General features: G+C 33.8%; 1 protein-coding gene and 1 long non-coding RNA gene across 2 annotated transcripts; both read left to right on the top strand.

Moving 5' to 3' along the window:
- The first annotated feature begins 1866 nt into the window (after window positions 1-1866).
- Window positions 1867-6489, top strand: LOC133179853 (uncharacterized). Its single transcript, XM_061314554.1, has 8 exons — window positions 1867-1980; window positions 3015-3097; window positions 3671-3793; window positions 4216-4266; window positions 5303-5400; window positions 5499-5638; window positions 6120-6233; window positions 6343-6489. Exons 1-7 carry the CDS (start codon window positions 1867-1869, stop codon window positions 6198-6200), a joined length of 690 nt encoding a protein of 229 aa, XP_061170538.1. The 3' UTR covers window positions 6201-6233; window positions 6343-6489.
- Window positions 6490-9818: 3329 nt separating this feature from the next.
- Window positions 9819-12507, top strand: LOC133179975 (uncharacterized). Its single transcript, XR_009720223.1, has 3 exons — window positions 9819-9957; window positions 11964-12109; window positions 12418-12507. It is a non-coding gene; the product is annotated as an uncharacterized LOC133179975 (long non-coding RNA).
- Window positions 12508-12729: the final 222 nt, after the last annotated feature.

Raw genomic sequence — 12729 nt, 5'->3', positions numbered from 1 at the left:
TAAATTACATGTAAATTACACAAAGTAGATAGAAAAGTTGTTACAATATCAGTTCTTTATCATTCCATCCAAATGATTAAAAAAAAATCCTCTTAAACAGTACTTTTCAAGGCAGCCATGCACATGCATGCAAAAGACATGCACATGTCAAATTCTGAACTTGGTCAATTGTATGGACTGGTGGGCTTCTACTTTTGGATGGTTTCAGTTGATTTCTCGACTAAATCTCAACTTGTATTTATTTTTATTCCCTTTTTACAAAAGGTAATGAGCAATGTAGGACATTTTACCTACACTACTGTCACTAGCTTTTATGATGGTAAAACATAACAAAAGGCACCAGATTCTCTACTCGATGTGATTTAAGAAAATTCTTTCATTTGTAAAGTTTTTTCCTCCTTTTTTTCACTAAATTTTGAAGTTTGGACAGAAGAAAACCTCGACTATTTGGGAAGACCAAAGAACTTTTCTGCAGCTTGAACTTGTCTGAAATTAAATGCAGAGGCATATTACCCAGTATTTTAAACTCTGAATAAGCATAAAATTTAATAATAATGAGACGATTTAATTACGTATCCCTAAAAGACATTTTTAAAGTCTTAAGCAAGATATTTTTTTTATAATTAGTAGTTTAGATAAATATCTATACACATTTTATCAAATGGGGTGCTCCTTATTCATAGGAAGGATTTCCAAGAAAAGAAAATTACATCCAACTTTGAAATAATTTTGAAAAAGACCGAAAAACTTAAAACTTAATGGATAAAAGCTTGTTATTATTTTTGGTTGACATCAAAAGGGTTTTCCCCATTGTTAGCTTAAAAAACTACTTACCTGCACATGAACTGCATCACAAACTCTCTTTTTCTGAGAAGAAAATTTCCATATTTCAGCAGGATTTCGGGAAATAAATCATAAATGTAAGATATATAATTGTGTCTTGAAATAACCACAATCAAGTGTTACATAGGCTATGTAGTTCCCAAATCGAATGTCGCATAACTCGAATAAGTCCGCATTTCCTCGCAAACAATGAACATGACTTTAGGATTTGGAGTTTCAATAAACTGCTGTTTGGCAACGATTGTTTGAAGTGCGTTGTGTAATGCAAAGACCAATTTTCTTTTCAGTCTGTAATAAACTCTTGTGCATCTTTAATACACAGTCAAACTGTAAAACTATAATCGTGCCTAAATGACAAGTGTGGAAATTCGAGCAACCTGAACCCGATCAAATTTGACACCCAATGTATCGCTAGATTTCAAGGAAAGAAGATGTTTAGTTTAAAGTTAGACATTCCTTAATTTTCAGTAGATTAATTAAACCAAAATAAAATGCCCAATTCGATGTTTAATCAATTTGATTCTATTTTTACTGCATCAGCGTACTTAACAACGGAGCGCCCTCAAGCGGCAAATTAGGTCATAAATCAAGAACGATAACTAAAATTCCCTAATATTGGAAGTAATTATCGGGGTAGTAAACGCTAAACTCGCAATTTTCCAAACTTTTTAAAATTTAAAATTGTAATTTTTAAATAGCTGATTCGTTGTTCATTATCACTTTCTCTCATAACGTTTGCTGTTTTAATTATTTAAGGTTTCAATATCCATACCATTGTATAGATTTGTACTACTCATGCTCATAATATTTTTCTCAATATATTGCCGATTAAATTAGAACAAGCCTGAACATTTCCAAATGATTGAATATATGTAATACGTATGTCCTGATGCATAACCATGTGAAGTTTCAAGTCGATTCTCAAACACTGACTTATCACAAAAATTTGATTTTGCCTGATTCTTAGGTGGACCTGTACTTTAACATTTTCTTTAATGATTTATTCGTTTTACTAATGTCATTATGCATTATGTTCAAAGCTCTAACGCGGTGGGGAAGCGTTTGCGACGGTGTGATTATCCACCAAGGCGAGGATCAACAGGGTACAGTGATGCAGAACTGGAACGTAAAATAAAGGTATTTTTCATTTACATGTATAATGTTCCCATAAATTATTAAGAATTTTTTAGCTCACCTGAGCCGAAGGCTCAAGTGAGCTTTTTCTGATCAAAATTTGTCCGTTGTCTGTCGGCGTCGTCGTTGTTGTCGTAAACTTTTCACATTTTCATCTTCTTCTCCAAAACTACTGGGCAATTTCAATCAAACTTGGCACAAAGTATCCTTGGGTAAAGGGGATTCAAATTTGTTCAAATGAAGGGCCACTCCCTCCTCAAAGGGGAGATAATTACAAAATAGCAACAAATTAATGGAATTATTGAAAAATCTTCTTTTCAAGAACCAATGGGCCAGGAAAGATGAAACTCATATGGAATTATTGTCAGGTAGTGTAGATTCAAGTTTGTTCAAATCATGACCCCGGGGGGTAGGGTGGGGCCACAATGGACGATCAAAGTTTTACATAGGAATATATAGGAAAAATCTTCTTCACAAGAACAGCAAAGCTATGATTGGTCATATTTATATGGAAGCATCCTCATGTGGTGTAGATTCAAGTTTGTTCAAATCATGACCCCCGGGGGTAGGGTGGGGCCTCAATGGACTATCAAAGTTTTACATAGGAATATATAGGAAAAATCTTCAAAAATCTTCTCAAAAACAGCAAAGCTATGATTGGTCATATTTATATGGAAGCATCCTCAGGTGGTGTAGATTCAAGTTTGTTCAAATCGTGACCCCCGGGGGTAGGGTGGGGCCTCAATGGACGATCAAAGTTTTACATAGGAATATATTGGAAAAATCTTCTTCTCAAGAACAGCAAAGCAATGATTGGTCATATTTATATGGAAGCATCCTCAGGTGGTGTAGATTCAAGTTTGTTCAAATCGTGACCCCCGGGGGTAGGGTGGGGCCTCAATGGACGATATATATATATATATATATATATATATATATATATATATATATATATATATATATATATAAAATTTAATTTTTTAAAAATATAGTTCGAATATCACATTGATTATATCTACTTGCATTTCAATTTACAGGACATGCTACAATCTTCGCCACCGACAGTTGGCTATAGACATATGACAGACAAGCTCAGACATCTAAATATACCAGTTCGCAGGTACATTATTTTTTGTAAAGTTATAATGATTTTATAGCATTTATATTTAAGTCAATTAGTCAAGAAGCAAAATTTACTTCAAGAAGTTTAAACTTGTTTTCTAGCTTCCCTCTTAAACATCAATACAAGAAAAATCATTTAAACTCGAGTTATGACGTCTTTTCTGACTTTATGATATGTATGATAGAACTTATAAATAACTATGTTTTAGTCATTTAAAGTTGGCATTGATGTAAAACGGTGTACAAACGTTCATCATTTAGTGAACCCCCATTTGTTTTTTTATTATTAAGGGGAGGGGCTTGCAGATTGTGGAAATAAATATTTTTCCTCCAAAATGTTGAAAATAAATTTTCTGTCCTAGACTGGCGATATGTCCTCGGCTAGAGTTTCGGTTTGGCATGAAAATACATGTAAATAATCTGACTCGAAAAAGAATTGCCACCGGGCCCTTTCAGAATCAACTAGTCGTCCCCTTAAGTTTTCTATAATGCTTTTAACAGTTGCCACATTATGCATAGTTAAATATTTTTATGCAATCAAGTCCACTTTAAAATTTTATCTTTATTTCAGAGATAAAGTAATGGAAATTATGAGACGAATTGACCCACTCGGTGTTGATTTTCGTAGACGCCGTCGCATCAAACGAAAAATATATTATTCACAGGGTCCAAATTATATATGGCATGTTGATGGGTAAGATGATATGTCAGGTCATATAAAATTGATTAATATCGATAAGATTAAATTCCAAATCTCCTTCCGCGTCGGGCAATATTTCATCCCTTGGAGACTAACATAATCAATGTTGCCCTCAACTCCAGTCAACTTCTGCAAAATGATCATCGCCCATTCCATCCCCCAGCTCCCACCCCTATATGTTATTTCTCTCAATTAAGGGGTTCCTTGACCTTTCATTTTCTGTCATCCCTTCATTCTAATTTAAATATATTGAGCTCGAATACTGTTTGTTATCTCCACATATTTCATTCAAAGAAAGCTCACAACCATTGTAATGTAAGCATATCAGTTTATAAATAGAATGAGTTTTAATATGAAGAAATACTCAAGAAATCAAGAATATCTTTGTTTAAAATCAATTATTTGCACACTTACAGATATGACAAATTAAAACCGTTTGGATTTCCTATTCATGGATGCATAGATGGGTAAGTCAAATTTTGATTTAATTAACTTGTTCAATGACTTTTGTCAAGGACCTGTGCACAGCAGGCAATTCATTTCTCTTCCTGACCTTAAAATATACTTCAGTAATAGATTTCATTATATACCAGTGGGCCAATTTCAAGCTAACTTCCCACCAGAATCCTTTGGTGAAGAGAATTCAAGTTTGTTCAAATAAAAGGATAAGGACGCAGTTTAAATTTCATGGCATCTGACAAAAATCTTCTCAAGAGTAACTGAACCAGAAAATATGAAACTTACATTGAAATTTCCTGATTTAGTGTAGACTCAAGTTTGTTCAAATTGTGACTCACGGGGTAGGATAAGCCCCCCCCCCCCCCGGGCCATCAGATGTTTACATAGGAGTATATATAGGAAACAAAACATTTAAAATTCTTCTAGTCAAGAACAGCAACGCCATTGTTAGTCATTTTATATGTAAACACCCGCAGGTAGTGAGTATAGATCCCAGTTTGTTTAAATTATGCCCCCCCTGTGGGTAGCATGGGGCAAGAATGTGCGATGAAAATGTCTACATAGAACTATAAGGGGAAATCACTAAAAATAATTTTCTCATAAACAGCAAAGCCATGACTAGTCATATTATATGAAAGCATTTTAAGATAGTGTAGATTTAAATTTGTTCAAATCATAACCCCCAGGAATAAGGTGGGGCCACAATGGGCGATCAAATGTTTACATAGAGTATAAAGGAAACACCTTTAAAAGTTTTTCTCAAGAAACAGCGAAGCCCTGGTCAGTCATATTTAAATAGAATCATCCTCAGGTAGTGTAATATGGGAAAAAATCTGCTGGTGAAAAAATAGCAGGGCCATAGTGGTTCAGGTAATCATTGTGGCCCATTGGCCTCTTGTATGAGAGTTATATGGTTGTTTTTCAAGATGATACGTTATTAAAATGATAGTGAAGGTGGAGGTATACCTTGTGGAAGTGTTCTTTGATAGCGATGTCTGAAACTCGCCAGTGCTGTAATCATCTTTTCGAATAACAAATATCTAGGTTTTCACGACGAATTATGTGGCTTGAAGTAGGGCCTTCTAATAATGATCCAGAGATAGTGGCCTGCAATTTTGTCCAAACTGTAGCGACTTTGAGAGGTATCAAATAATATTACAAACTTTCTATTCAGTTTCTGTACTTGCAATCATGCATATATTCTGTATGAAAATTCATTATTATATAACATGTATAATAGGATGCCCAAGAATACTACAAAGTGACCCGGGAACAGAAAACATAACCATGGGTGCTCTTCAGTGTTTGTATCGAAATCCAGAACAAGATCAGTCCACGGCAAGAGGCTGTTATCGAGTTACCAGATCAGTTTTCAATCAGGTGCGTGATTGGTCAACTATGTTGTACGTCATTGTAAAGCTTTGATCATTTCTTTATGTCCATTGTTCAGAAACAAAATTCACACAGTCTATATCACATTAAACCACTCGTCCATTTCATACCAAAAAAAAAAAAAATCAAGAAAAATTCAACCTGGATACCTATGATGTAAGCACCATGCGCACCATATGGAATTTGATGTAGTACTACAGTCTGTCGAGATAGAAGACAATCTAGAATTACTTAGACTGTGCATCCTGGTAGAATTTTATCTCCTTCGAGTGACCTGTCTTATGTACATGTGTTTATACATTTCACATCACAAGAAAGGATTTTGATGGATTTCTCCTGTGGAAATTGTCTAATATCGTGGGATATACAAAAAAAATAAGGAAAAAAAGTCTCAATAGAGCAATCCGAAGTAACTGTCAAACAGAAGTAAATCGAATATCCAAGAAATTCACGTACATTATTTTCACAGAGAATTGAGGCATGGTGGAGCATGATGCGCCGGCAAGAAATGGAATGGTTGATCTCTTTTTTTCAAGGAATTGGAGACTGATGGTTTCTTTCGTAAAGATGTGATAAATGATGTGTAAGAATTGGCAAATAATATTCTTTATGCTCATTGACTTAAACATATACGGAATAATAATGTTGAGAAGAGGTTATATAGTAAATGCTCTACATAATTATGTTTCCAGGTATTCATTGCGATTTTGCTTTATGCCAGTTCTACAAAACGTCCTGGATGCGGTAAAGGAACAATGGAACAATCACCCAATAGCATACAACAGACACTCTGCTTGTCCACATGGTCGTCCAAATGTACTTTATATACTGCCAGAGGAAAAGGGTACTACACTTAATGCTTGGAGTTCATGCATAAAATAACCTCTTCTAAAAGAGGGCTTTTCCCTGCATCAATGTGAAAAAAATGCGCATAAATTAGGTAAAAAAAAATGCTATCAAGTCAATTCCCTCGACATTCAAAATGAAAATAAAAAAAAAATGCAGTTGAAATTCTAAAACACAGTGAAAGCGGATAGGGTATGTGCTTGTTAATTTAGTATCAAACCGTCCCAATTATTTACCTTTTCAAAACTAGGTGCAGTTTAAATACATGTATGTTGATATTTACAGGATTCTCTGATTGCATTCAGCCCGTTTCTGAGGAAGATATTAACTTCAGCCAACTGCAGTGCAAGGTTCCAACTAGAAGTGGATTTTTGGAATTTGACAATTGTTCTAATGCTTTGTTTGGACGAAAAGGGTGGAGTGATGCAACTCCCTGGCAAGAAGCACTTGAGCAATATTTTGAACTGGTTGCAAATAATATGAATTAATCCTATTTTCAACTTTTTCCTGGTGTTTGTTTTTTTTTCTTTTTTTTAATTTCCGTGGGGTGCTAAATAAAAACTGATAATAATAATAAAACAGCATGCTCAATTGAGAAATTTTTTATTTATTCATATTTTGTTAGCTGTTCAAACCAGAGGCCCATAGGGCACAACCCCTCTTTGGACCCATGTTGTACAGAGAAGAAAAAAAGGATAGGAATAGGAAAATGTTAACCACCGTGTTCTTCCAAGGTGTATTGATAAAAATTCGGGAATGTCAGAATATACTCCAACACAGAGTTCTTTTCATCATGATATAGACCTAGAGAAACACAGGACTCTTTAGCAGTTCATTTCTACAATATTTTTTATACTATTGACGATTATTGTATACATGCAATTGGCATTGGAAAAAAAAATACATTGTGATAGTATATAATGTCGCTTACCATTACAATCATGAACGAACACAAAAACCTGAACTTGAATATATTTAGGAAAGTATTAAAAATTTTATTTTAAAATTTCACCACAAATAAAAAAAATAATTCGGAAATATTAAAAGAACAAATTGCAGTCATTTTGTACAGCATACAATAATTCGGAAATAAAGACCATATAGTTATACGAAAAAGATGTCACAAGAGAGATTCTTCATAGGTAAAAAGGAACTATATGTTTTAAGGATAAGGTCTTAAATTGTTTAAGCTAATTAGTTATTTTTGTACTTAAAAAAAGGGCCTGTCCCAGGGAAGTATTTTGCACCTGGCAATTTTTGTTAAGAAATACATTAATTTTTTTTTAAAGATAATTCTCTGAAAAATCTAACACAATGAACGTTCAGAACCCTGACATAGTTGAACATTAACACGTTTTCCTCATGCTTCATATTTTAGTTTTTCTTAATCCCAATCATTGCCCCTTTATAACATCTGGGTCATTGTTTCAACTTGAAAAAAATATTACAGATGAAAAACACGTTTTCGATGAGAGGTTGAAGTGAAATATATGGAGATAACGAACAGTATTCAAGCTCAAAAGTCCATTATACAATACAAAATAGGAGCAGAGCAAACACGGACCTCCAAACATCAGAGGTGGGATCAGATGATATTATGCAGAGTTTACAACCACATTGTCATTTGGGCCCTTTGGCGCAAGTTTTCGACCAAAATCTGTAATATAATTTTAAAAAAAAATCTGTTTCTCCTTTTTCGACACAGTCATTTAACAACAGAAAGATAGGTAGGATTTTTTAAAAAGATACATGCAACGTTTTATCATTAAAATTTATCATTACTATAAATCACTCATCATCACAAGGCTGACTGAATGACCTATCTAAAATAAAAATACGAAGTGTTTGTGAAACACTAATGCCCCTGTATGGTACATCAACACCATTTTTTTTTTTATGTACGTCAAACTCCAAGGTCAAGACGTTAAAATTATTGGTACGTAAAAAAGGCCTTGTCACAAGGAATACACATGTGAAACATGAAAGCCTTAACCCCAACCAAAGTTATAAATATGGGATGGTTATAGTTTTTGCGGACAGACAGACAAAAAACTATATGCCCCGAATTCTTCGATTATGGGGGCATAAAATAAAAATTCCAATGAAAAGAGGAATATAAACCTTAGCGTAGGGTCAATTTTTGTTGCTTGGTCGACAAAAGGGTAAACACGCGATATTTTAATTAAAACCAGTCTGACATGCATATGTAGGGTATGTGCAAAACACGAAGAGAGAAACGAGAAATGAAAATTGAATATAATTAAGGAATGATAAAAACCAATTACCTCAAAATGTCAACTGAGGGGACAGCTTTTGCCTTGATTTTATTTTGTTGGAAAAGAGGCTGAGTGAAATTAAAACATCGACTTATCATTGATCGGGCACTGCTGACCCATAAAGTCCTGACAGATTTAATTAGATATCTACAGCAGAAAAGTACATGTTTAACTGGTAAGAGACGGATCACCTCAAATTATCTGATTGTTACATAATCAAAGAAACAAAACGTTAAATTAAATATTTATACGTCTGTTTATCAATAAAATATAGTACGGAAAGCTATTATAACATTGACATTAAATTTCTCTTATGATATTACCAGATTTCTATATCACAAGGATTATCTTGGTGGCAGTAAAATCTGGTAATCTGCATCAATTGATTCTTTTTTGACAAAGGTATAATTAGAGTTTTAAAATAGTTTGGACTATTATATAGTATGCCAGCGGAAATACGTTCAATAAGCTTATCACTCAAGATATCAGTTGATGACAACTTTATTATTTTAAGAAAAAGGTGGGTAAGCATTTCTTTCGTGTTATAGAGTTGTATGAATTAAATCTGTCAAGATTTTACGTTTTTTCAGTGTGAGATAGTTGTGCGGGTCACTGATAAATCTGACTTAAGTAAGATGTTTTCGATTCGTGTTTTACACATGCATGATGTATGACTAGTTTAACCCAAAATGGGTGTTAAGAAATGCCAAATCGTACATTTCAAAGTTAACTTCCGAAGGAAGCAATAGTCTATTTATACATGTTGTCGCGGTTGGAAACCGCCCCTCTTCCAGTTGGAACACAATTGTTGGCTGTATAGCATATCCCAACACAGGTATTTCTCTTGTTCCTGTTACAAAAGCTAGAATGTTTTCCAGACTGACCTTGTCACCCTGTCTTCCAGCTGAAAAAAATTATACCTTTAAATTAACATTTTTACTTTAATATGATAAACAAAAAGTTACATAATTTTTAGGTGCATTGTTTATTCGGAATACCTAACAACAGCAGATAAATTCGAACTCTTCTTTTTTTCCGTCAGAGAATCACTGAACACTGCAGTACGTACCGTAGACATCTCTGACGTATTTGAGGAATTGTCTATATATTGTTTCTTCAACCCTCCTCCTATTAGTCCCTTCCTCGCTGAACTTGACGTCGAATGTTTTGATAAACTTTTGTACGGTGAGTACAATATTTTCAATCCTTCGAAAAAGGAACTTCCGGGTTCTTTTGCCCCTCATCAACTGTAAAACATTGTTTTATGTATATACTAATTTTTTTTTCTAAGGACATGTACCAGCATCATTTAAAAAGGCATAATTTGTATATTCAAAGAACGACATGTAATCAAACTACCAGGAATTAAATCAGTATTTAAAAAGCATTCAATATAATTAGTTGAATAAACATTTTTAAATAAATGTAAGCTTTGAATTGTAAATTTTTTGGACTATCATTGAATCATAACGCACACGTATTTCTAACGCGCTATTGAGCGGAATTTAAATTCCACATCGTTCACAGGTTTCAGTGATATGCATTTTTTATGGACTCATAAAAAACCCCCACAAGGATTCAACGGGAAGAAGCCAGTTGAAATGCTTTTTGACGAGAAAGACGTTTCTTACTAATACAACTATGTTTTTAAAAATATTCCTATTTCAATATGGAATTGGAATATAAATTATATCCTTGTCCGCATCCAAACAGTGATTTTTTTTTTTTTTGGCAAGGTAATCTGTTAGCGAAGCGACATGCTTGTGATTCAATCTGGAGTAGAGTCACATAAATAGATATGTCAGCAACCTACGTGGGCTAGCTCTGTTTTAAAAAAAACACATGGTACGTTTGAAATAGCTCCTCCCCGTAATATGACCCAGACTACATATTTTTTTTATTTACTGAATTTTCTCCAAACTTAACCTAGCGCCCTATCAGTGTACCATAAATCTTGGGTTGCTGAAACAATAACGAGAATGACTTGATAACTTTGTGGGGATTTTTTATGCAAGTGTGTGTATTGTTTGTTCACAACTAACACAAATTGAGAATACATTATTTAAAATATGAGAGAACATATAGTTATGGTGCTTCACTTCTATTTAAGCTTTTATAAAATGACCAAGAAATTAGCCATAGAAGTGTTTTGCTCATCTTTTTAATGAAGTAAGCAATCATTAAAATCTAATTGTAAACACTTAAACTTATTTAATTTTTGCACTTATTTTCTTCAACCCTTTTTAATAATGCCAAACAAACCCGCAAAATCCGATCGGTAACGTGTTATTTTACAGCATTATTGTGCTGTGCGATAAATTTGACAAATGATCGACGTTTATAGCCATGGGAATTTCCTAAATGTTATAAAGTTCAGCAGTTGTAAACAGCAGAATCTTAATAAATAGACGGACTTGTTTATCTTAAATATTTGGTCAATTTATCTCTTTGATGTTTCATGTCCAGATTCATTGTTGATATTTAGACCTTTTAAGCTGAGGGTTTAAGAGAGCTAATGTTAACTTGTCATCGTCTTTTCTAGAATCACTGGCCAATTCATCTGACTGGTCAAACTTCACATTAATGTAAAAAACAAAAAACAAAAAACAAAAAACAAAAAACAAAACAAAACAAAACAAAAAACAAAAAACATAGGTCTAAGCATATTACATATCTCCCCTATTGTGACCGTCTACTCGATCCAGCTAGTTATGTTATTGATACGGGAAAAGCTGAGTGTATATGCAGATGTTTTCACACTTGTATTAATGTCGCAACAAAATCAGGTCTATAGTATAATGCTTTACAACACATGGGCTTTTTGGAATTGGGTTCACTTCCTTACCATGCACATCTAAATTCCGTATTTTATTTCGGTTTTTAATCTTGTAATTTCGGTTTTTAATCTTGTAATTTCATTTTTTATTTTGTAATTTCTTTTTTTTTCATTTATTAGTTTCGTTCTTTATTTTGTAAATTTAATTATTTTATTTATTTTTTTTTTATTTTGCACTATTGGGCTTTCGGAATTAAACGATTAAAAGTGCGTTGTGAATAATTCACGGTAAAACGAGTCGTAAATAATTTAATATTATTAAAAGCGAGAAATCTCATAATTTAGAGACATTAGTAACCAGCAGGCAAACACTATAAAATCAGAGATGTACCTGAATCAGCCCTGTCTTTTCCAGTCCGCGGACGAACTGGTCTTTTTGCTCTGATTCCGGAGATTGGAGGAGCTGATCCAGAAAGTCAGCTAATGGCCCTCCTTGAATAGCACTCAGACCTGGAATTCAGATAAATAAAGAAGGAAAATAGCAATTTGCACATCTATAAGGTAAATATATAATAATGCTGTATGACCTCCTTTTTGCTTAAAAATAGATATTAAATTCTTGTTCGATCATTTTTGCTAGATTTTTTGATATATCTCGGTATTTATTTTCTGCCATTATTGTTATTTATGCCAGGGTAAAAATAGTTAACTTTTACATTAATCCGTTGAGTTATTCTAAATTTTAATTTTGACTAACCTATTGTGATTCCAGCGTAATAATAGTAATAACGCGCCAGTGCCTCCTCGTCTAAGTGCAAGGTGACTATACCATTTGAAACTGACACAAGTTTCTCTTTGATGGCAGTGAGAATCAATTCGAAAAATTCCCTCCTAGGTCCGCCATAATCTTCGGCGTTCTCCCCATGGAAGTTTACTTCCAATGGATATCTGAGGTTTTCAAGATGCTGCAACTCCTCAATGGCATCCTGGAATATGTCACCGCGACTAACAAAAATAGAGCAGGTCTCTCCTTCGATGACCACCGACTCGTGGGATATATCCAGTGGCCGTCCCCTCATGTAGATGGACTGATATTCTTTAAGAATTTCCACTGGATCAGAGGACTGTGTTCTGGGAAAAAAATATATCAACTGTATGCGAGTGCATGGATGTTCGGAATG

Source organism: Saccostrea echinata, unplaced genomic scaffold, assembly GCF_033153115.1.
Source record: "Saccostrea echinata isolate AGI-Se365-2 ecotype Australia unplaced genomic scaffold, CSIRO_AGI_Sech_v1 ptg000005l, whole genome shotgun sequence".
In the NCBI taxonomy this organism is placed as follows: domain Eukaryota; kingdom Metazoa; phylum Mollusca; class Bivalvia; order Ostreida; family Ostreidae; genus Saccostrea; species Saccostrea echinata.
This window is presented reverse-complemented; position numbering and strand designations above follow the sequence as displayed.